Source organism: Oncorhynchus nerka, unplaced genomic scaffold (genome assembly GCF_034236695.1).
Source record: "Oncorhynchus nerka isolate Pitt River unplaced genomic scaffold, Oner_Uvic_2.0 unplaced_scaffold_979, whole genome shotgun sequence".
In the NCBI taxonomy this organism is placed as follows: Eukaryota; Metazoa; Chordata; class Actinopteri; order Salmoniformes; family Salmonidae; genus Oncorhynchus; species Oncorhynchus nerka.
This window is the reverse complement of record NW_027040313.1, coordinates 113,418-140,000: the sequence shown is the minus strand read 5'-3', so window position 1 is coordinate 140,000 and position 26,583 is coordinate 113,418. Positions and strand designations below refer to the sequence as shown.

Sequence of the window (26,583 nt, the reverse complement as noted above, 5' to 3'; positions counted from 1 at the left end):
TTTTAAATGTTATTCATGTTTTTAAATATGGAGTAGTAGCTGAACAATGTTTTTAAATGTTATTTAACACAGTCGGTAGCTGGAACAATGTTTTTAAATGTTATTCATATAGAGTTCATGTAGCTGGAACAATGTTTTAAATGTTATTCATATAGAGTCGGTAGCTGGAACAATGTTTTTAAATGTTATTCCTATAGAGTCGGTATTCAATGTTTTTAAATGTTATTCCTCTGAGTCGGTAGCTGGAACAATGTTTTTAAATGTTATTCCTATAGAGTCGGTAGCTGGAACAATGTTTTTAAATGTTATTCCTATAGGTCGGTAGCTGAACAATGTTTTTAAATGTTATTCCTATAGAGTCGGTAGCTGGAACAATGTTTTTAAATGTTATTCCTATAGAGTCATGTCAAATGCTGGAACAATGTTTTTAAATGTTATTCCTATAGAGTCGGTAGCTGGAACAATGTTTTTAAATGTTATTCCTATAGAGTCGGTAGCTGGAACAATGTTTTTAAATGTTATTCCTATTAGCCAATGTTTTTAAATGTTAGAGTCGGTAGCTGGAACAATGTTTTTAAATGTTATTCCTATAGAGTCGGTAGCTGGAACAATGTTTTTAAATGTTATTGTAGCTACAAGTCGAGTAGCTGGAACAATGTTTTTAAATGTTATTCCTATAGAGTCGGTAGCTGGAACAATGTTTTTAAATGTTATTCCTATAGAGTCAGTAGCTGGAACAATGTTTTTAAATGTTATTCCTATAGAGTCGGTAGCTGGAACAATGTCCAGTGGTCTGTTTCCTCCACAGCTCCTACAGGTTACAGTGAGATCTCCAACATGGCGGTGGATCAGCCTGGCAGGAGGCTGTATAACGTGAGAGATCCCGTGCTGCAGGAGAACGTGTCCGTGTTGGTACAGACTGACGCCTCAGAGGGAAACAAGGTCATCACCGTCCGTTCTCCGCTACAGGTCAGCCAATCACTATGGAGCTGTCCTCTATCACTCTCTATGGAGCTGTCCTCCATCACTCTCTCTCTATGGAGCTGTCCTCCATCACTCTCTCTCGATGGAGCTGTCCTCTATCACTCTCTATGGAGCTGTCCTCCATCACTCTCTCTCGATGGAGCTGTCCTCTATCACTCTCTATGGAGCTGTCCTCTATCACTCTCTATGGAGCTGTCCTCCATCACTCTCTATGGAGCTGTCCTCCATCACTCTCTCTCTATGGAGCTGTCCTCCATCACTCTCTCTCTATGGAGCTGTCCTCACACTCTCTATGGAGCTGTCCTCCATCACTCTTATGGAGCTGTCCTCCATCACTCTCTATGGAGCTGAAAGCTGTCCTCTATCACTCTCTATGGAGCTGTCCTTCTATGGAGCTGTCCTCTATTCTCTATGGAGCTGTCCTCTATCACTCCAGCTGTCCTCTATTCTCTATGGAGCTGTCCTCTATCACTCTCTATAAAGCTGTCCTCCATTATTATGGAGCTGTCCTCCATTACTCTCTATGGAGCTGTCCTCTATCACTCTCTTGGAGCTGTCCTCTAACTCTCCAGGAGCTGATTCCTCCATCACTCTCTATGGAGCTGTCCTCCATCACTCTTTATGGAGCTGTCCTCTATCATAAATGGAGCTGTCCTTTAAAAAATCTCTTGGAGCTGTCCTCTATCACTCTCATGGAGCTGTCCGTTTCACTCTCTATGGAGCTGTCCTCTATCACTTCTATGGAGCTGTCCTACATCACTCTCTCTATGGAGCTGTCCTACATCACTCTCTATGGGCAGTCCTCTATCACTCTCTATGGAGCTGTCCTCTATCACCTCTCTCTATGGAGCTGTCCTCTATCACTCTCTATGGATCTATCACTCTCTATGGAGCTGTCCTCTATCTCTCTCTATGGAGCTGTCCTCCTCACTCTCTATGGAGCTGTCCTCCATCACTCTCTATGGAGCTGTCCTCCATCACTCTCTATGGAGCTGTCCTCTAGGGCACTCTCTATGGAGCTGTCCTCTATCTCTATGGAGCTGTCCTCCTATCACTCCTTATGGAGCTGTCCTCCATCACTCTTATGGAGCTGTCCTCCATCAACTCTCTATGGAGCTGTCCTCTTCACTCACTCTCTATGGAGCTGTCCTCCATCACTCACTCTCTATGGAGCTGTCCTCCATTCACTCTCTATGGAGCTGTCCTCCATCACTCTCTCTATTTATCTCTTTTATGGAGCTGTCCTCTATTTCTATGGAGCTGTCTCTATGGAGCTGTCCTCTATCACTCTCTCTATGGAGCTGTCCTCTATCACTCTCATGGGGTTAACTGCCTTGTCTCATGGAGCTGTCCTCTATCACTCTCTATGGAGCTGTCTGCTCTGTGGATTTGAACTTCAACCTATGGAGCTGTACTCACTCTCTATGGAGCTGTCCTCCATCACTCTAGTCCAACTCTCTAACCTCTATCACCTCTATGGAGCTGTTACTCTCTGTGGAGCTGTCCTCTATCACTCTCTGTGGAGCTGTCCAACACTCTCTATGGAGCTGTCCTCTATCCTCTCTGGAGCTGTCCTCACTCTCTATGGAGCTGTCCTCCATCACTCTCTATGGAGCTGTCCTCCACTAGCTACTCTGCTGGTTCTATGGAGCTGTCTCCATCACTCTCTATGGAGCTGTCTACTATCTGCTCTATCTCTCTATGGAGCTGTCCATCACTCTCTATGGAGCTGTCCACCAGGCTACTCTATGGAGCTGTCCTTACTCAGTCCTATGGAGCTGTCCTCTATCACCACTATGGGCTACCTGCTGGTCCTCTATCACTCTCTGGAGCTGTCCAGCTGTCCTCATCACTCTCTATGGAGCTGTCTAACTATCACTAGCTGTCCTCTACTCTCTGGAGCTGTCTCATCACTCTCTATGGACTATCACTCTCTATGGAGCTGTCCTCTACTCTCTATGGAGCTGTCTCATCACTCTCTATGGAGCTGTCCTCTATCACTCTCTATGGAGCTGTCCTCTATCATCTGGTTATGGAGCTGTCCTCTATCACTCTCTATGGAGCTGTCCTCTACTCTCTATGGAGCTGTCCTCTATCACTCTCTATGGAGCTGTCCTCTATCACTCTCTATGGAGCTGTCCTCTCACTCTCTATGGTTAGCTGTCCTCTATCACTCTCTATGGAGCTGTCCTCTATCCACTAGCTGTCCTCTACTCTCTGGAGCTGTCCTCCATCACTCTCTATGGAGCTGTCCTCCAATCACTCTCTATGGAGCTGTCCTCTATCACTCTCTATGGAGCTGTCTTCCATCACTCTCTATGGAGCTGTCCTCTATCACTCTCTATGGAGCTGTCCTCATCACTCTCCATGGAGCTGTCCTCCATCACTCTCCTGCTCTTCTATGGAGCTGTCCTCTATCACTCTCTATGGAGCTGTCTCTATCACTCTCTATGGAGCTGTCCTCTATCTCTCTATGGAGCTGTCCTCTATCTCTCTATGGAGCTGTCCTCTATCACCTCTCTATGGAGCTGTCCTCTATCACTCTCTATGGAGCTGTCCTCTATCACTCTCTATGGAGCTGTCCTCTATCACTCTCTATGGAGCTGTCCTCTATCACTCTCTATGGACTATCACTATGGAGCTGTCCTCCATCACTCTCTATGGAGCTGTCCTACCTATGCTCTCTATGGAGCTGTCCTCTATCACTCTCCTGCTATCACTATGGAGCTGTCCTCAACACTCTCTATGGACCACTATGGACTCTATCTGCTCTCTATGGAGCTGTCCTAGGCATCACTCTCTATGGAGCTGTCCAACATCACTCTCACTGGAGCTGTCCTCTATCACTCTCTATGGAGCTGTCCTCTATCACTCTCTATGGAGCTGTCCTCTATCACTCTCTATGGAGCTGTCTCAATCTCTCTCTCTATGGAGCTGTCCTCTATCACTCCTATGGAGCTGTCCTCCATCACTCTCTATGGAGCTGTCCTCCATCACTCTCTATGGAGCTGTCCTCCATCACTCTCTATGGAGCTGTCCTCCATCACTCTCTATCAGCTCTCCTGCTGGAGCTGTCCTCTATCACTCTCTATGGAGCTGTCCTCTACCACTAGACTACTCTCTATGGAACTACTATGGAGCTGTCCTCTATCACTCTCTATGGAGCTGTCCTCCATCACTCTCTCTATGGAGCTGTCCTCCATCACTCTCTGGAGCTGTCCTCCATCACTCACTCTCTATGGAGCTGTCCTCCATCACTCACTCTCTATGGAGCTGTCCTCTATCACTCTCTATGGAGCTGTCCTCCATCACTCACTCTCTATGGAGCTGTCCTCTATCACTCTCTATGGAGCTGTCCTCTATCACTCTCTATGGAGCTGTCCTCTATCACTCTCTATGGAGCTGTCCTCTATCCTGCTGGAGCTGTCCTCTATCACTCTCTAAGAGCTGTCCTCTATCTGCTCTCTATGGAGCTGTCCTCTATCACTCTCTATGGAGCTGTCCTCTATCACTCTCTATGGAGCTATCTCTCTCTATGGAGCTGTCCTCCATCACTCCAACTGTCCTCTATCTCTCTCTATGGAGCTGTCCTCCATCACTCTCTATGGAGCTGTCCTCCATCACTCTCTATGGAGCTGTCCATCACTCTCTATGGAGCTGTCCTCCATCACTCACTCTCTATGGAGCTGTCCTCCATCACACTCTCTATGGAGCTGTCCTCCATCACTCACTCTCTATGGAGCTGTCCTCCATCACTAACTCTCTATGGAGCTGTCCTCTATCTCTCTCTGGAGCTGTCCTCTATCTCTCTCTATGGAGCTGTCCTCTAACCTCTATGGAGCTGTCCTCTATCACTCTCTATGGAGCTGTCCTCATCACTCTCTATGGAGCTGTCCTCTATCACTGGAGCCTCTATGGTTAGCTGTCCAACTCTCTATGGAGCTGTCCTCTATCACTCTCTGGAGCTGTCCTCTATCACTCTCTGTGGAGCTGTCCTCTATCACTCTCTGTGGAGCTGTCCTCCTATCACTCACTCTAACTCTATGGAGCTGTCCTCCATCCTCTATGGAGCTCCTCCATCACTCTCTATGGAGCTGTCCTCCATCACTCTCTATGGAGCTGTCCTCCATCACTCTCTATGGAGCTGTCCTCTATCACTCTCTATGGAGCTGTCTTCCATCACACTGTCTATGGAGCTGTCCTCTAACTCTCTGTGGAGCTGTCCTCTATCACTCTCTGTGGAGCTGTCCTCTATCCTCTCTATGGAGCTGTCCTCATCACTCTATGGAGCTGTCCTCTATCACTCTCTATGGAGCTGTCCTCTATCCTCTCTATGGAGCTGTCTTCCATCACACTGTCTATGGAGCTGTCCTCTATCACTCTCTGTGGAGCTGTCCTCTGGTTCTCTGTGGAGCTGTCCTCTATCACTATGGAGCTGTCCTCTATCACTCTCTATGGAGCTGTCCTCTATCACTCTCTATGGAGCTGTCCTCCATCACTCTCTATGGAGCTGTCCTCCATCACTCTCTATGGAGCTGTCCTCTCTATGGACTATCACTCTCTATGGAGCTGTCCTCTATCTCTCTCTATGGAGCTGTCCTCTATCACTCTCTATGGAGCTGTCCTACATCACTCTCTCTATGGAGCTGTCCTCCATCACTCTCTCTCTATGGAGCTGTCCTCTATCACTCTCTCTATGGAGCTGTCCTCTATCACTCTCTCTATGGAGCTGTCCTCTATCACTCTCTATGGAGCTGTCCTCCATCACTCTATGGAGCTGTCCTCTATCACTCTCTATGGAGCTGTCCTCATCTCTCTATGGACCACTACATCACTCTCTCTATGGAGCTGTCCTCCATCACTCTCTATGGAGCTGTCCTCTCACCTCTCTATGGACTACCTCTATACTAGTCCATGGAGCTGTCCTCTATCTACTCTCTATGGAGCTGTCCTCCATCACTCTCTATGGAGCTGTCCTCTACTCTCTATGGAGCTGTCCTCCATCACTCTCTCTCTATGGAGCTGTCCTCTATCACTCTCTCTATGGAGCTGTCCTCTATCACTCTCTATGGAGCTGTCCTCTATCCTCTCTATGGAGCTGTCCTCTATCTCTCTCTATGGAGCTGTCCTCTAACTCTCTATGGAGCTGTCCTCTATCACTCTGGAGCTGTCCTCTATCACTCTCTATGGAGCTGTCCTCTATCACCTCTATGGAGTCCTCTATCACTCTCTCTATGGAGCTGTCCTCTATCACTCTCTATGGAGCTGTCCTCTATCACCTCTATGGAGCTGTCCTCTATCACTCTCTATGGAGCTGTCCTCTATCTCTCTCTATGGACCTCTATCTCTATGGAGCTGTCCTCTATCACTCTCTGGAGCTGTCCTCATCTCTCTCTATGGAGCTGTCCTATCACTCTCTATGGAGCTGTCCTCCATCACTCTCTATGGAGCTGTCCTCTATCACTCTCTATGGAGCTGTCCTCCATCACTCTCTATGGAGCTGTCCTCTATCTCTCTCTATGGAGCTGTCCTCTATCACTCTCTATGGAGCTGTCTTCCATCACTCTCTATGGAGCTGTCCTCTATCACTCTCTATGGAGCTGTCCTCCATCACTCTCTATGGAGCTGTCCTGCTCACTCTCTATGGAGCTGTCTTCCATCACACTGTCTATGGAACCACTATCACTCTATGGAGCTGTCCTCTATCACTCCCATGGAGCACTCTAACTCTCTATGGAGCTGTCCTCTATCTCTCTCTATGGAGCTGTCCTCTATCACTCTCTATGGAGCTGTCCTACTCTATGGAGCTGTCCTCTATCACTGTCTATGGAGCTGTCCTCTATCACTCTCTATGGAGCTGTCCTCTATCACTCCTGGAGCTGTCCTCTACCTCTCTATGGAGCTGTCCTACATCACTCTCTCTATGGAACATCACTCTATGGAGCTGTCCTATCACTCTCTATGGAGCTGTCCTCTATCACTCTCTCTATGGAGCTGTCCTCTATCACTCTCTATGGAGCTGTCCTCTATCACTCTCTATGGAGCTGTCCTCTATCTCTCTCTATGGAGCTGTCCTCCATCACTCTCTATGGAGCTGTCCTCCATCACTCTCTATGGAGCTGTCCTCCATCACTCTCTATGGAGCTGTCCTCTATCACTCTCTATGGAGCTGTCCTCTATCACTCTCTCTATGGAGCTGTCCTCTATCACTCTCTATGGAGCTGTCCTCTATCACTCTCTATGGAGCTGTCCTCCATCACTCTCTCTATGGAGCTGTCCTCCATCACTCTCTATGGAGCTGTCCTCCATCACTCACTCTCTATGGAGCTGTCCTCCATCACTCACTCTCTATGGAGCTGTCCTCTATCACTCTCTATGGAGCTGTCCTCCATCACCCACTCTCTATGGAGCTGTCCTCTATCTCTCTCTATGGAGCTGTCCTCTATCACTCTCTATGGAGCTGTCCTCTATCACTCTCTATGGAGCTGTCCTCTATCACTCTCTATGGAGCTGTCCTCTATCACTCTCTATAGAGCTGTCCTCTATCACTCTTTTAATGTTATCTCTTCTATGGAGCTGTCCTCTATCACTCTCTATGGAGCTGTCCTCCATCTCTCTCTATGGAGCTGTCCTCCATCACTTTCTATGGAGCTGTTATTCTATGGAGCTGTCCTCCATCACATGGAGCTGTCCTCCATTTATGGAGCTGTCCTCCATCACTCACTCTATGGAGCTGTCCTCCATCACACTCTCTATGGAGCTGTCCTCCATCATCACTCTCTATGGAGCTGTCCTCCATCACACTCTCTATGGAGCTGTCTATCTCTCTATGGAGCTGTCCTCTATCTCTCTCTATGGAGCTGTCCTCTATCAAATGGAGCTGTCCTCTATCTCTCTCTATGGAGCTGTCCTCTATCACTTCTATGGAGCTGTCCTCTATCACTCTCTCTATGGAGCTGTCCTCTATATTCTCTCTATGGAGCTGTCCTCTATCTCTTCTATGGAGCTGTCCTCTATCACTCTCTATGGAGCTGTCCTCTATCACTCTCTATGGAGCTGTCCTCTATCACTCTCTGTGGAGCTGTCCTCTATCACTCTCTATGGAGCTGTCCTCCATCACTCTCTATGGAGCTGTCCTCCATCACTCTCTATGGAGCTGTCCTCCATCACTCTCTATGGAGCTGTCCTCCATCACTCTCTATGGAGCTGTCCTCTATCACTCTCTATGGAGCTGTCTTCCATCACACTGTCTATGGAGCTGTCCTCTATCACTCTCTGTGGAGCTGTCCTCTATCACTCTCTGTGGAGCTGTCCTCTATCACTCTCTCTATGGAGCTGTCCTCTATCACTCTCTATGGAGCTGTCCTCTATCACTCTCTATGGAGCTGTCCTCCATCACTCTCTATGGAGCTGTCCTCCATCACTCTCTATGGAGCTGTCCTCCATCACTCTCTATGGAGCTGTCCTCTATCACTCTCTATGGAGCTGTCCTCTATCACTCTCTATGGAGCTGTCCTCTATCTCTCTCTATGGAGCTGTCCTCTATCACTCTCTATGGAGCTGTCCTACATCACTCTCTCTATGGAGCTGTCCTCCATCACTCTCTCTCTATGGAGCTGTCCTCTATCACTCTCTATGGAGCTGTCCTCCATCACTCTCTATGGAGCTGTCCTCTATCACTCTCTATGGAGCTGTCCTCCATCACTCTCTCTCTATGGAGCTGTCCTCTATCACTCTCTCTATGGAGCTGTCCTCTATCACTCTCTATGGAGCTGTCCTCTATCACTCTCTATGGAGCTGTCCTCTATCACTCTCTATGGAGCTGTCCTCTATCACTCTCTATGGAGCTGTCCTCTATCACTCTCTATGGAGCTGTCCTCTATCACTCTCTATGGAGCTGTCCTCTATCACTCTCTCTATGGAGCTGTCCTCTATCACTCTCTATGGAGCTGTCCTCTATCACTCTCTATGGAGCTGTCCTCTATCACTCTCTATGGAGCTGTCCTCTATCTCTCTCTATGGAGCTGTCCTCTATCACTCTCTATGGAGCTGTCCTCTATCACTCTCTATGGAGCTGTCCTCTATCTCTCTCTATGGAGCTGTCCTCTATCACTCTCTCTATGGAGCTGTCCTCCATCACTCTCTATGGAGCTGTCCTCCATCACTCTCTATGGAGCTGTCCTCTATCTCTCTCTATGGCGCTGTCTTCCATCACACTGTCTATGGAGCTGTCCTCTATCACTCTCTATGGAGCTGTCTTCCATCACTCTCTATGGAGCTGTCCTCTATCACTCTCTATGGAGCTGTCCTCTATCACTCTCTATGGAGCTGTCCTCTATCACTCTCTATGGAGCTGTCCTCTATCACTCTCTATGGAGCTGTCCTCTATCACTCTCTATGGAGCTGTCCTCTATCTCTCTCTATGGAGCTGTCCTCTATCTCTCTCTATGGAGCTGTCCTCCATCACTCTCTATGGAGCTGTCCTCTATCACTCTCTATGGAGCTGTCCTCTATCACTCTCTATGGAGCTGTCCTCTATCACTCTCTATGGAGCTGTCCTCTATCACTCTCTATGGAGCTGTCCTCTATCACTCTCTATGGAGCTGTCCTCTATCACTCTCTATGGAGCTGTCCTCTATCACTCTCTATGGAGCTGTCCTCCATCACTCTCTATGGAGCTGTCCTCCATCACTCTCTATGGAGCTGTCCTCTATCTCTCTCTATGGAGCTGTCTTCCATCACTCTCTATGGAGCTGTCCTCTATCACTCTCTATGGAGCTGTCCTCCATCACTCTCTATGGAGCTGTCCTCTATCACTCTCTATGGAGCTGTCCTCTATCACTCTCTATGGAGCTGTCCTCTATGGAGCTGTCCTCTATCTCTATGGAGCTGTCCTCTATCTCTATGGAGCTGTCCTCTCTCTCTATGGAGCTGTCCTCTATCTCTCTCTATGGAGCTGTCCTCTATCACTCTCTATGGAGCTGTCCTCCATCACTCTCTATGGAGCTGTCCTCTATCACTCTCTATGGAGCTGTCCTCTATCACTCTCTATGGAGCTGTCCTCTATCACTCTCTATGGAGCTGTCCTCTATCACTCTCTATGGAGCTGTCCTCTATCACTCTCTATGGAGCTGTCCTCTATCACTCTCTATGGAGCTGTCCTCTATCACTCTCTATGGAGCTGTCCTCTATCACTCTCTCTATGGAGCTGTCCTCCATCACTCTCTATGGAGCTGTCCTCCATCACTCTCTATGGAGCTGTCCTCTATCACTCTCTATGGAGATGTCCTCCAGAGTAACAAGTCTTGTGGACTAGCAACATGAACGCAGCTGATATTAAAATACATTTGATTTATTCAGCACTTTTCAATTCCAGTAAAATCTGTGTTTTTGTTTCTGTTGAGTCAAGAAAAAGGATGATGTCGTCCTTAACTGACTGTTTTTCAACCTGGTTGTGTTTCAGATCCAGAACCATTTCTCAGTTCCGTTTACCATCCTGGTTGTGTGTTTCAGATCCAGAACCATTTCTCAGTGCCGTTTACCATCCTGGTTTTGTGTTTCAGATCCAGAACCATTTCTCAGTGTCGTTTACCATCCTGGTTGTGTTTCAGATCCAGAACCATTTCTCAGTGCCGTTTACCATCCTGGTTGTGTTTCAGATCCAGAACCATTTCTCAGTGTCGTTTACCATCCTGGTTTTGTGTTTCAGATCCAGAACCATTTCTCAGTGCCGTTTACCACCCTGGTTTTGTGTTTCAGATCCAGAACCATTTCGCAGTGCCGTTTACCATCCTGGTTGTGTGTTTCAGATCCAGAACCATTTCTCAGTGTCGTTTACCATCCTGGTTGTGTGTTTCAGATCCAGAACCATTTCTCAGTGCCGTTTACCATCCTGGTTTTGTTTCAGATCCAGAACCATTTCTCAGTGCCGTTTACCATCCTGGTTGTGTTTCAGATCCAGAACCATTTCTCAGTGCCGTTTACCATCCTGGTTGTGTTTCAGATCCAGAACCATTTCTCAGTGCCGTTTACCATCCTGGTTGTGTGTTTCAGATCCAGAACCATTTCTCAGTGTCGTTTACCATCCTGGTTGTGTTTCAGATCCAGAACCATTTCTCAGTGCCGTTTACCATCCTGGTTTTGTGTTTCAGATCCAGAACCATTTCTCAGTGTCGTTTACCATCCTGGTTGTGTTTCAGATCCAGAACCATTTCTCAGTGTCGTTTACCATCCTGGTTTTGTGTTTCAGATCCAGAACCATTTCTCAGTGTCGTTTACCATCCTGGTTGTGTGTTTCAGATCCAGAACCATTTCTCAGTGTCGTTTACCATCCTGGTTTTGTGTTTCAGATCCAGAACCATTTCTCAGTGCCGTTTACCATCCTGGTTTTGTGTTTCAGATCCAGAACCATTTCGCAGTGCCGTTTACCATCCTGGTTGTGTGTTTCAGATCCAGAACCATTTCTCAGTGCCGTTTACCATCCTGGTTTTGTGTTTCAGATCCAGAACCATTTGTCAGTGCCGTTTACCATCCTGGTTTTGTGTTTCAGATCCAGAACCATTTCTCAGTGCCGTTTACCATCCTGGTTTTGTTTCAGATCCAGAACCATTTCTCAGTGCCGTTTACCATCCTGGTTTTGTTTCAGATCCAGAACCATTTCTCAGTGTCGTTTACCATCCTGGTTGTGTGTTTCAGATCCAGAACCATTTCTCAGTGCCGTTTACCATCCTGGTTTTGTTTCAGATCCAGAACCATTTCTCAGTGTCGTTTACCATCCTGGTTGTGTTTCAGATCCAGAACCATTTCTCAGTGCCGTTTACCATCCTGGTTTTGTTTCAGATCCAGAACCATTTCTCAGTGCCGTTTTACCATCCTGGTTGTGTTTCAGATCCAGAACCATTTCTCAGTGCCGTTTACCATCCTGAAGTACTGCCCCAAATCCAGAGGGATGGTTAATATAGGACTGGCAGAGCCCGAGAAAGAGTCTGATGTAGCCCTGGACTCCTACAGGTAATAACCCTGTTGGTAGGACAGGTAATAACCATGTTGGTAGCCCTGGACTCCTACAGGTAATAACCATGTTGATAGGACAGGTAATAACCATGTTGGTAGGACAGGTAATAACCATGTCGGTAGGACAGGTAATAACCATGTTGGTAGCCCTGGACTCCTACAGGTAATAACCATGTTGGTAGGACAGGTAATAACCATGTTGATAGGACAGGTAATAACCATGTCGGTAGCCCTGGACTCCTACAGGTAATAACCATGTTGGTAGGACAGGTAATAACCATGTTGGTAGGACAGGTAATAACCATGTTGGTAGGACAGGTAATAACCATGTTGGTAGCCCTGGACTCCTACAGGTAATAACCATGTTGGTAGGACAGGTAATAACCATGTTGGTAGCCCTGGACTCCTACAGGTAATAACCATGTTGGTAGGACAGGTAATAACCATGTCGGTAGCCCTGGACTCCTACAGGTAATAACCATGTTGGTAGGACAGGTAATAACCATGTTGGTAGGACAGGTAATAACCATGTTGGTAGCCCTGGACTCCTACAGGTAATACTGATGTTGGTAGGACAGGTAATAACCATGTTGGTAGCCCTGGACTCGTCCAGGTAATAACCATGTTGGTAGGACAGGTAATAACCATGTTGGTAGCCCTGGACTCGTCCAGGTAATAACCATGTTGGTAGCCCTGGACTCGTCCAGGTAATAACCATGTTGGTAGCCCTGGACTCGTCCAGATAATAACCATGTTGGTAGCCCTGGACTCGTCCAGATAATAACCATGTTGGTAGCCCTGGACTCGTCCAGATAATAACCATGTTGGTAGCCCTGGACTCGTCCAGGTAATAACCATGTTGGTAGGACAGGTAATAACCATGTTGGTAGCCCTGGACTCGTCCAAATAATAACCATGTTGGTAGCTCTGGACTCGTCCAGGTAATAACCATGTTGGTAGCCCTGGACTCGTCCAGATAATAACCATGTTGGTAGCCCTGGACTCGTCCAGATAATAACCATGTTGGTAGCCCTGGACTCGTCCAGGTAATAACCATGTTGGTAGCCCTGGACTCGTCCAGATAATAACCATGTTGGTAGCCCTGGACTCGTCCAGATAATAACCATGTTGGTAGCCCTGGACTCGTCCAGATAATAACCATGTTGGTAGCCCTGGACTCGTCCAGATAATAACCATGTTGGTAGCCCTGGACTCGTCCAGGTAATAACCATGTTGGTAGCCCTGGACTCGTCCAGATAATAACCATGTTGGTAGCTCTGGACTCGTCCAGGTAATAACCATGTTGGTAGCCCTGGACTCGTCCAGATAATAACCATGTTGGTAGCCCTGGACTCGTCCAGGTAATAACCATGTTGGTAGCCCTGGACTCGTCCAGATAATAACCATGTTGGTAGCCCTGGACTCGTCCAGATAATAACCATGTTGGTAGCCCTGGACTCGTCCAGATAATAACCATGTTGGTAGCCCTGGACTCGTCCAGGTAATAACCATGTTGGTAGCCCTGGACTCGTCCAGGTAATAACCATGTTGGTAGCCCTGGACTCGTCCAGGTAATAACCATGTTGGATTCCCTGGTCTCGTGCAGGTCTTTAGAGAGGGATCTTACACAGAAACCTTAGAGAGGTACCTTACACAGAGACCTTTTATACAGGGTGTAACACAGCGTGTATTTACCAGGGGCCATTTTGGTGCACGTTACACAACATTTAACACACTTCCTGTTTCTGTAAATGTTTTTCTCAGTCAACCTATCAGTTAAAATAAGGGTAATTCATTTTGATTCAGTTTCACCTGGTAAGACCACTTCTCCTGAACAGTAGGAGGAACTGTGTAGTTGTTGCTGTCCTCCTCAGACAGCACACGTTTATGACACCAGGCACTCGTACTTGTGTCCACCAACGAGTGTTCTCGTAACTTCTCCGTGAATTGCCATAATTATATTTGCTACTTATCATCGTAGGAAGCGAGATACACTCTTACCGGAGTGTTTGCACGTGTGAGCCGCATGTCGCACGTCGCAAATGTACTCGAAGAACAATTTCACATAATTATATTGGTTACTTATCGTATGAATGGACAGCTCTATTTCAACATAGCTTCTCAAAGGCCGGTGATCGCAGTGTACAGACAAAGGATACTATTTATGAGATGCTAATCATAAACAGGAAATGAAGAGGTTGATGTGTGATGAGCTGGGTAGCTTGGGAGATCCAGGTGTCCCCTTGCTCAATCTCAGTATCTGTTATCCGGCTCGAAGGACCACGTTCGAGAGAGTGGCACCATAAATATTCTAGTGCTTTCAACAAGTATTCTAGTGCTTTCAACAAGTATTCTAGTGCTTTCAAACAGTGTTCTAGTGCTTTCAACAAGTGTTCTAGTGCTTTCAACAAGTGTTCTAGTGCTTTCAACAAGTGTTCTAGTGCTTTCAAACAGTGTTCTAGTGCTTTCAACAAGTGTTCTAGTGCTTTCAACAAGTGTTCTAGTGCTTTCAACAAGTGTTCTAGTGCTTTCAACAAGTGTTCTAGTGCTTTCAACAAGTGTTCTAGTGCTTTCAACAAGTGTTCTAGTGCTTTCAACAAGTGTTCTAGTGCTTTCAACAAGTGTTCTAGTGCTTTCAACAAGTGTTCTAGTGCTTTCAACAAGTGTTCTAGTGCTTTCAAACACGTATTCTAGTGCTTTAAACAAGTATTAACCCCCTAGACCCACCGGTTTGTCAATATAAGTTGCATAACAAAAGATTCCCCTTCAAAATCCGACAGTTTAACTTAGAGATGTTTTTATTGCATTGGATGCGTATCAATGCACTGCATTCCCTAGTGTCACGTTTCCATATCAATCCACTGCATTCACTAGTGTCGCGTTTCAGTATCAATCCACTGCATTCACTAGTGTCGCGTTTCAGTATCAATCCACTGCATTCACTAGTGTCGCGTTTCCGTATCAATCCACTGCATTCACAGTATCATACCACTGCATTCACTAGTGTCGCGTTTCAGTATCATACCACTGCATTCACTAGTGTCGCGTTTCAGTATCAATCCACTGCATTCACTAGTGTCGCGTTTCAGTATCAATCCACTGCATTCACTAGTGTCGCGTTTCAGTATCATACCACTGCATTCACTAGTGTCGCGTTTCAGTATCAATTCACTGCATTCACTAGTGACGCGTTTCAGTATCATACCACTGCATTCACTAGTGTCGCGTTTCAGTATCAATCCACTGCATTCACTAGTGTCGCGTTTCAGTATCAATCCACTGCATTCACTAGTGTCGCGTTTCAGTATCAATCCACTGCATTCACTAGTGTCGCGTTTCAGTATCAATTCACTAGTGTCGCGTTTCAGTATCAATCCACTGCATTCGCTAGTGTCGTGTTTCAGTGTCAATCCACTGCATTCACTAGTGTCGCGTTTCAGTATCAATCCACTGCATTCACTAGTGTCGCGTTTCAGTATCAATCCACTGCATTCACTAGTGTCGCGTTTCAGTATCAATCCACTGCATTCACTAGTGTCGCGTTTCAGTATCATACCACTGCATTCACTAGTGTCGCGTTTCAGTATCAATCCACTGCATTCACTAGTGTCGCGTTTCAGTATCATACCACTGCATTCACTAGTGTCGCGTTTCAGTATCAATCCACTGCATTCACATTCAGTATCAATCCACTGCATTCACTAGTGTCGCGTTTCAGTATCAATCCACTGCATTCACTAGTGTCGCGTTTCAGTATCAATCCACTGCATTCACTAGTGTCGCGTTTCAGTATCAATCCACTGCATTCACTAGTGTCGCGTTTCAGTATCAATCCACTGCATTCACTAGTGTCGCGTTTCCGTATCAATCCACTGCATTCACTAGTGTCGCGTTTCAGTATCAATCCACTGCATTCACTAGTGTCGCGTTTCAGTATCAATCCACTGCATTCGCTAGTGTCGCGTTTCAGTATCAATCCACTGCATTCGCTAGTGTCGCGTTTCAGTATCAATCCACTGCATTCGCTAGTGTCGCGTTTCAGTATCAATCCACTGCATTCACTAGTGTCACGTTTCAGTATCATACCACTGCATTCACTAGTGTCGCGTTTCAGTATCAATCCACTGCATTCACTAGTGTCGCGTTTCAGTATCAATTCACTAGTGTCGCGTTTCAGTATCAATCCACTGCATTCACTGCAGTTTCCGCATCTGCGTTGAATTATGGCAGAGGTAGAGAGGTGTTTTGTCAGACCATTAGAAATCCCGAAAAACACCAACTTACTTAGCATCCGAACGGTTTGACATACAAACTATAACCATATTTTATGGAATGGGTAGACTCTCACGAACACAACCATATTTTATGGAAAGGGTAGACTCTCACGAACACAACGGTGTTCTCCGTGTTGCTCTATGACTCGTCTGAAGTCGGTACCGTTGACGTGACAACCTCTTTGTTTGTAGCGTCTGAACTGTTTGTGCTACAAATTAGTTGAAAGTATCTGGAGCATCAGCATTTGGGGGTTTGATTACAGGCTCAAAATGGCCAGAAACAAAGACCTTTCTTCTGAAACTTGTCAGTCTATTCTTCTTCTGAGAAATGAAGGTTATTCCATGAGAGAAATTGCCAAGAAACTGAAGATCTCGTACAACGCTGTGTAGTACTCCCTTCACAGAACAGCAGTCTCAACGTCAACAGTGAAGAGGCGACTCCGGCATGCAAAGAAAAAGCCAAATCTCAGACTGGCCAATAAAAAGGAAAGATTAAGTTGGGCAAAAGTACTCTGACACTGGACAGAGGAACTCTGCCTAGAAGGCCAGCATCCCGGAGTCGCCTCTTCACTGTTGACGTTGAGACTGGACAGAGGAACTCTGCCTAGAAGGCCAACATCCCGGAGTCGCCTCTTCACTGTTGACGTTGAGACTGGACAGAGGAACTCTGCCTAGAAGGCCAACATCCCGGAGTCTCCTCTTCACTGTTGACGTTGAGACTGGACAGAGGAACTCTGCCTTAGAAGGTCAGCATCCCGGAGTCTCCTCTTCACTGTTGACGTTGAGACTGGACAGAGGAACTCTGCTGTTGACGTTTAGACAAGAACTCTGTCAGCATCCCGGAGTCTCCTCTTCACTATGAGACTGGACAGAGGAACTCTGCCTTGACGTCTCCTCTTCACTGTTGACGTTGAGACTGGACAGAGGAACTCTGCCTTAGAAGGTCAGCATCCCGGAGTCTCCTCTTCACTGTTGACGTTGAGACTGGACAGAGGAACTCTGCCTTAGAAGGTCAGCATCCCGGAGTCTCCTCTTCACTGTTGACGTTGAGACTGTACAGAGGAACCATGCCTAGAAGGCCAGCATCTTGGAGTCGCCTCTTCTCTGTTGACGTTGAGACCGGTGTTTTGCGGGTACTATTTAATGAAGTTGCCAGTTGAGGACTTGTGATGCGTCTGTTTCTCAAACGTGACACTCTAATGTACTTCTCCTCTTGCTCAGTTGTGCACCGGGGCTTCCCACTTCTCTTTCTATTCTGGCTAGAGACAGTTTGCGCTGTTCTGTGAAGGGAGAAGTACACAGCGTTGTACGAGATATCTAAAAAGGGTCCTAAAATTCTAAATCAAATAGTTAAATGATCCATAGTTTGAACCATCTTAAAACAATTCCATATGTTAGCTTAGCGATTCTCAACCGCTTAGACTTACAGGGGTTAAAAAATGTTCTAGAACTTTAAACAAATGTTCTAGAACTTTAAACAAATGTTCTAGAACTTTAAACAAATGTTCTGAGACTTTAAACAAATGTTCTAGAACTTTAAACAAATGTTCTAGAACTTTAAACAAATGTTCTAGAACTTTAAACAAATGTTCTGAGACTTTTGTACAGACTCCCCTGTCCTTACCTTGTTTCATTCCTCTCTTCTCCCTCTATAGATGTCAGCTAGGGTTATGTTCAACTAGATTGTTAGTTATATGTGGTTAAATGTGGTCTCTTCGTTATATGTGGTTACATGTGGCCTCCTCGTCTCTTCTCCCTCTATAGGTGTCAGCTCTTCCTCCAGCCAGCCGGGCGCCTGGAGGGCCAGTACGGCCCGTCGTCTACCTGTATCGCCTGGAAGGAGCAGGTCCACCTGAGCTCTGAGGTGCGGTCCCTTCTCCAGTGTCCGTCGGCAGACAGCAGCTTCCTGCCCCTCCAGGTGACCACCTTGGCCACACCAGATCATCTGTCCTTCATTTCCTCCCAGCGAGAGGACGACTGGGACCCTGCCTACGTCATCCACCTCCACCCAGCTGTGACCCTCCGGAACCTTCTGCCTTACAGCATCAGATATCTACTGGAGGTAGTAACACTGAGATAACCTAAACATGAAGACAGTCACTAGGCTAGGATCTAACCCTAGACCTGTACCCTGCCTTACAGCATCAGATATCTACTGGAGGTAGTAACACTGAGATAACATGAAGACAGTCACTAGGATCTAACCCTAGACCTGACCCTCTAACCTACTGGAGGTAGACCTGAGATAACATGAAGACAGTCACTGCTAGGATCTAACCCTAGACCACCCTGCCTTACAGCATCAGATATCTACTGGAGGTAGTAACACTGAGATAACATGAAGACAGTCACTAGGCTAGGATCTCTAACCCCTAGATCCTAGTAACACCTGAAGACAGCCTTACAGCATCAGATATCTACTGGAGGTAGTAACACTGAGATAACATGAAGACAGTCACTAGGCTAGGATCTAACCCTAGACCTGTACCCTGACCTGTACCCTGCCTTACAGCATCAGATATCTACTGCATAGACAGCATCAGATATCTACTGGAGGTAGTAACACTGAAGACATAATCATAGAAGCCTTACAGCATCACTGGAGGTAGTAACACTGAGATAACATGAAGACAGTCACTAGGCTAGGATCTAACCCTAGACCTGTACCCTGCCTTACACTATCCTAGTAACACTGAGATAACAGCATCAGATATCTACTGGAGGTAGTAACACTGAGATAACATGAAGACTGGAGGTCACTGAGATAACAGGACAGTCACTAGGCTAGATCTAACCCTAGACCTGTACCCTGCCTTACAGCATCAGATATCTACTGGAGGTAGTAACACTGAGATAACATGAAGACAGTCACTAGGCTAGGATCTAACCCTAGACCTGTACCCTGCCTTACAGCATCAGATATCTACTGGAGGTAGTAACACTGAGATAACATAACATGAAGACAGCTATCTACTGGAGGTAGTAACACTGAGATAACATGAAGACAGTCATCTAATCTAACCCTAGACCTGTACCCTGCCTTACAGCATCAGATATCTACTGGAGGTAGTAACACTGAGATAACATGAAGACAGTCACTAGGCTAGGATCTAACCCTAGACCTGTACCCTGCCTTACAGCATCAGATATCTACTGGAGGTAGTAACACTGAGATAACAGGCTGAAGACCCTGCCTTACAGCATCAGATATCTACTGGAGGTAGTAACACTGAGATAACATGAAGGTCACTAGGCTAGGATCTAACCCTAGACCTGTACCCTGCCTTACAGCATCAGATATCTACTGGAGGTAGTAACACTGAGATAACATGAAGACAGTCACTAGGCTAGGATCTAACCCTAGACTGAGAGATAACCTGCCTAGACCTGTACCCTGCCTTACAGCATCAGATATCTACTGGAGGTAGTAACACTGAGATAACATGAAGACAGTCACTAGGCTAGGATCTAACCCTAGACCTGTACCCTGCCTTACAGCATCAGATATCTACTGGAGGTAGTAACACTGAGATAACATGAAGACAGTCACTAGGCTAGGATCTAACCCTAGACCTGTACCCTGCCTTACAGCTATCTACTGGAGGTAGTAACACTGAGATAACATGAAGACAGTCACTAGGCTAGGATCTAACCCTAGACCTGTACCCTGCCTTACAGCATCAGATATCTACTGGAGGTAGTAACACTGAGATAACATGAAGACAGTCACTAGGCTAGGATCTAACCCCTAGACCTGTACCCTGCCTTACAGCTATCTACTGGAGGTAGTAACACTGAGATAACATGAAGACAGTCACTAGGCTAGGATCTAACCCTAGACCTGTACCCTGCCTTACAGCATCAGATATCTACTGGAGGTAGTAACACTGAGATAACATGAAGACAGTCACTAGGCTAGGATCTAACCCTAGACCTGTACCCTGCCTTACAGCATCAGAGGTAGTAACACTAACATGGAGGTAGTAACTAGACCTGTACCCTGATAACTATGAAGACAGATAACATGAAGAGGTCACTAGGCTAGGATCTAACCCTAGACCTGTACCCTGCCTTACAGCATCAGATATCTACTGGAGGTAGTAACACTGAGATAACATGAAGACAGTCATAACTAGGATCTAACCCTAGACCTGTAGACAGTCACTAGCATAACTAGGATAGGCTAACCCTAGACCTGTACCCTGCCTTACAGCATCAGATATCTACTGGAGGTAGTAACACTGAGATAACATGAAGACAGTCACTAGGCTAGGATCTAACCCTAGACCTGTACCCTGCCTTACAGCATCAGATATCTACTGGAGGTAGTAACACTGAGATAACATGAAGACAGTCACTAGGCTAGGATCTAACCCTAGACCTGTACCCTGCCTTACAGCATCAGATATCTACTGGAGGTAGTAACACTGAGATAACATGAAGACAGTCACTAGGCTAGGATCTAGACCCTGCCTTACAGCATAACCTAGTAACACTGAGATAACATGAAGACAGTCACCCTAGGATCTAACCTAGACCTGTACCCTGCCTTACAGCATCAGATATCTACTGGAGGGTAACACTGAGATAACCTAAACATGAAGATGTCACTAAGATAACCCTAGACCTTTCCTAACAGATACATTTTCATTGCAAAAAACTGTTTCTACCCCATTAATCCATCTCTCCAGGGCTAACCCAGACCTGAGTTCAGCATCAGAGCTCCAGGAGATAACATGAAGACAGTCACTAGGCTAGGCAGACTGTACCCTGCCTTACAGCATCAGATATCTACTGGAGGTAACACTGAGATCATGGAGATGGTAGACCTGGTTAAATATCCTGGAGGTAGTAACACGAGATAACATGAAGACAGTCACGGAGGATCTAACCCTAAGACCGTACCCTGCCCAGGATCATGGAGGTAAGTGAGATAACATTCACCTAGGATCTAACCCTAGACCTGTCACCTGCCTTACAGCGATCTCGGTAACCTGAGATAACTGAAGCGTGGACCTGAGCGTACAGCATCAGATATCTACTGGAGGTGCATGGAGCCTAACATGAAGACAGCTGGCTGTGTTCAGCCCAGCTATCTACTGGAGGTAGTAACACTGAGATAAATAAGACGTCACCAGGGTTCTGACCAGCCTTAGCATCAGATATCTACTGGAGGTAGTAACACTGAGATAACATGAAGACGTCACTCCTAGGATCAAACCACCCGCCTTACAGCATCAGATATCTCAGGGACGTCGTCCTCTTCTCCTTCAAGAAAAAGAACATCTTCAGCAAGAACAAGGTAGGAAAGTCTGTTTTATTTTATTTAACCTTTATTTAACCTTTATTTAACTGATTTTGGAAAGTCAGTTAAGAACATATTCTTATTTACGATGACACGGCCTGCCAAAGGCAAAAGGCCTCCTGCGGGGACGGGGCCTGGGATTAAAATAAATAAATACAATATAAATATAGGACAGAACACACATCACGACAAGAGAGACAACACTACACTAACATACATAGAGACAACACAACACTACATAGAGACAACACAGACAACACATAAAGATCATGGAGACAACACTACACTACATAGAGACAACACTTACACTACATAGAGACAACACTACACTACATAGACGCTGGCTGTGACAACACTACACTAGATAGAGACAACACTACACTACATAAGAACAACACTACACTACAATAGAGTCTGACAAACTTTATTTAACATAGAAACACATACACTACATAGAGACAACACTGGGATTAAAATAAATAAATACACTACATAGAGACAACACTACACATACATAGAGACAACACTACACTACATAGAGACAACACTACACTACATAGAGACAACACTACACTACATAGAGACAACACTACACTACACTACATAGAGACAACACTACACTACATAGAGACAACACTACACTACATAGAGACAACACTACACTACATAGAGACAACACTACACTACATAGAGACAACACTACACTACATAGAGACAACACTACACTACACTACACTACATAGAGACAACACTACACTACATAGAGACAACACTACACTACATAGAGACAACACTACACTACATAGAGACAACACTACACTACATAGAGACAACACTACACTACATAGAGACAACACTACACTACATAGAGACAACACTACACTACATAGAGACAACACTACACTACATAGAGACAACACTACACTACATAGAGACAACACTACACACATAGAGACAACACTACATAAAGAGAGACAACACTACACTACATAGAGACAACACTACACTACATAGAGACAACACTACACTACATAGAGACAACACTACACTACATAGAGACAACACTACACTACATAGAGACAACACTACACTACATAGAGACAACACTACACTACACTACATAGAGACAACACTACACTACATAGAGACAACACTACACTACATAGAGACAACACTACACTACATAGAGACAACACAACACTACACTACATAGAGACAACACTACACATAGAGACAACACTACACTACATAGAGACAACACTACACTACATAGAGACAACACTACACTACATAGAGACAACACTACACTACATAGAGACAACACTACACTACATAGAGACAACACTACACTACATAGAGACAACACTACACTACATAGAGACAACACTACACTACATAGAGACAACACTACACTACATAGAGACAACACTACACTACATAGAGACAACACTACACTACATAGAGACAACACTACACTACATAGAGACAACACTACACTACATAGAGACAACACTACACTACATAGAGACAACACTACACTACATAGAGACAACACTACACTACATAGAGACAACACTACACTACATAGAGACAACACTACACTACATAGAGACAACACTACACTACATAGAGACAACACTACACTACATAGAGACAACACTACACTACATAGAGACAACACTACACTACATAGAGACAACACTACACTACATAGAGACAACACTACACTACATAGAGACAACACTACACTACATAGAGACAACACTACACTACATAGAGACAACACTACACTACATAGAGACAACACTACACTACATAGAGACAACACTACACTACATAGAGACAACACTACACTACATAGAGACAACACTACACTACATAGAGACAACACTACACTACATAGAGACAACACTACACTACATAGAGACAACACTACACTACATAGAGACAACCACTACACTACATACAGAGACAACACTACACTACATAGAGACAACACTACACTACATAGAGACAACACTACACTACAGAGACACCACTACACTACATAGAGACACCACTACACTACATAGAGACAACACTACACTACATAGAGACACCACTACACTACATAGAGACAACACTACACTACATAGAGACACCACTACACTACATAGAGACAACACTACACTACATAGAGACACCACTACACTACACTACATAGAGACAACACTACACTACATAGAGACAACACTACACTACATAGAGACAACACTACACTACATAGAGACACCACTACACTACATAGAGACAACACTACACTACATAGAGACAACACTACACTACATAGAGACAACACTACACTACATAGAGACACCACTACACTACATAGAGACACCACTACACTACATAGAGACAACACTACACTACATAAAGAGAGACCCAAGGCAACACAACATGGTAGCAACACAACATAACAACAACATGGTAGCAACACAAACCAGGGTACAAACATTATTGGGCACAGACAACAGCACAAAGGTCTAAAAGGTAGAGACAACAATACATCACGCAAAGCAGCCATAACTGTCAGTAAGAGTGTCCATGATTGAGTCTTTGAATTAAGAGATGGGGATAAAACTGTCCAGTTCGAATGTTTGTTGCAGCTTGTTCCAGTCGCTAGCTGCAGCGAACTGAAAAGACGAGCGACCCAGGGATGATTTGGGGACCTTTAACAGAATGTGACTGGCAGAAAGGTTGTTGTATGTGGAGGATGAGGGATGCAATAGATCTCTCGGATAGAGAGGCCTAAGAGGGTTTTATAAATAAGCATCAACCAGTGTGTCTTGCAACGGGTTTACAGAGATGACCAGTCTACAGAGGAGTATAGAGTGCAGTGATGTGTCCTATAAGGAGCATTGGTGGCAAATCTGATGGCCGAATGGTAAAGAACATCTAGCCGCTCGAGAGCACCCTTACCTGCCGATCTATAAATTATGTCTCTGTAATCTAGCATGGGTAGGATGGTCATCTGCATCAGGGTTAGTTTGGCAGCTGGGGTGAAAGAGGAGTGATTAGCTTTGGCCAAGTCAATAAAAACAGCAGCACAATATTGCTTAGAATCAAGGGCGATGGTGACATCATTGAGGACCCTTTTAAGGTTGCAGTGACACATCCATAACCTGAGCGGGAAACCAGATTCAACCTTAAAGAAGAAAGCGTCTAAACCATCTGACCCAGCTGTTTTTTGGGGGTCAAATTCAAGGAGCTCCTTTAGCACCTTGGACTCAGTGACCGCAATATAGCAAAACAGTTTAGGTTGTTGGTAATCCTGCAGGGGAAAACGTTGTAGCGGGGCAAAACTGGCGTTGTAGCGGGGCAGGGGGAAAATGTTGTAGCGGGGCAGGGGAAAAAGCGGTGCGGGGGATAACGTTGTAGCAGGGCAGGGGAAACGTTGACAAACGGTGCGGGGGGATAACGTTGTAGCAGGGCAGGGGGAAGATTTGTAGCAGAAAAGGGCGGTGCGGGGGATAACGTTGTAGCAGGGCAGGGGGGAATCGTTCCCAGTTAGCGGGGCAAAAACGTTGTAGCGGGGCGGGGCAGGGGAAAATGTTATAGCGGGGCAGGGGAAAACATTGTTAGCGTTTTGCGGGGGATAACGTTGTAGCAGGGCAGGGGGAAACGTTGTAGCGGTGCGGGGGATAACGTTGTAGCAGGGCAGGGGGAAACGTTGTAGCAGGGCAAAAATAATCGGGGCCGGAAAGCGTTTAGCGGGGCAGGGGGGAAAAAATGTTGTAGCGGGGCAGGGGAAAACATTGTAGCGGTGCGGGGGATAACGTTGTAGCAGGGCAGGGGGAAACGTTGTAGCGGGAAGGGGGTGCTGGGGGATAACGTTGTAGCAAGGGCAGGGGGAAAGGCACTTCCTGGTTGGATTTTCCTCAAGTTTTCGTTGCAATATCAGTTCTGTTATACTCACAGACAATATTTTGACAGTTTTGAATATTTTGCAGGGCAGGGGGGGGAATAACGACAATTGTAGCAGGGGCAGGGGGAAAAGGCAGTTAACGTTGTATTTGGGGCAGGGGGAAAAACAAAATTGCCCCTACACGTTGTAGCGGTTAACTACGGGGCGGGGGATAACGTTGTAGCAGGGCAGGGGGAAACGTTGTGGGCTGGAGGGGGATAACGTTGGAGCAGGGCAGGGGGAAACGTTGTAGCAGGGGGCAGGGGGATGGGGGGTACGTTGTAGCGGGGCAGGGGGAAACGTTGTAGCGGGGCAGGGGGAAACGTTGTAGCGGGGCAGGGGAGAAGACGTTGTAGCGGGGCAGGGGAAACGTTGTACCAGCAGGGCAGGGGATAACGTTGTAGCGGGGCAGGGGAAAACGTTGTAGCAGGGCACGTTGGGGGAAAACGTTGTAGCAGGGGGGAAAACGTTGTAGTGGGGCAGGGGGAAACGTTACCAGCGGGGGAAAACGTTGTAGCAGGGCAGGGGGAAACCGTTGTAGGGCAGACAGGGGGGAAAGGGACGTAGTGGGGCAGGGGGATAACGTTGTAGCGGGGCAGGGGGAAAATGTTGTAGCGGGGAAAACGTTGAGCGGGGTGGGGGAAAACGTTGTAGCGGGGCAGGGGTGTGTGGTGGGGGTACCTGTACCAGACAGGGGGAGACAGGAGGGAGTGTGGTGGGGGTACCTGTACCAGACAGGGGGAGACAGGCCAGGGAGAGAGGGGTGAGTGTGGTAGGTGTACCTGTACCAGACAGGGGAGTGTAGTGGAGGTACCTGTACCAGACAGGGGGAGAGAGGAGTGAGTGTGGTGGGGGTACCTGTACCAGACAGGGGGGAGTGAGGGAGGAGTGAGTGTGGTGGGGGTACCTGTACCAGACAGGGGGAGAGAGGGGTGAGTGTGGTGGGGGTACCTGTACCAGACAGGGAGAGATGAGTGAGTGTGGTGGGGGTACCTGTACCAGACAGGGGGAGACAGACCAGGGAGAGAGGGGTGAGTGTAGTGGAGGTACCTGTACCAGACAGG

General features: G+C 46.3%; 1 protein-coding gene across 1 annotated transcript in view; it reads left to right on the top strand.

The window, feature by feature from the left end:
* LOC115127833 (intermembrane lipid transfer protein VPS13C-like) overlaps positions 1-26,583 on the top strand; it is a 184,301-nt gene that overhangs the window by 65,407 nt on the left and 92,311 nt on the right. The window contains 5 exon segments of the mRNA XM_065016450.1: positions 809-969; positions 11,873-11,994; positions 18,036-18,333; positions 21,186-21,195; positions 21,485-21,573. Coding sequence (XP_064872522.1) covers positions 809-969; positions 11,873-11,994; positions 18,036-18,333; positions 21,186-21,195; positions 21,485-21,573 — 680 coding nt within the window.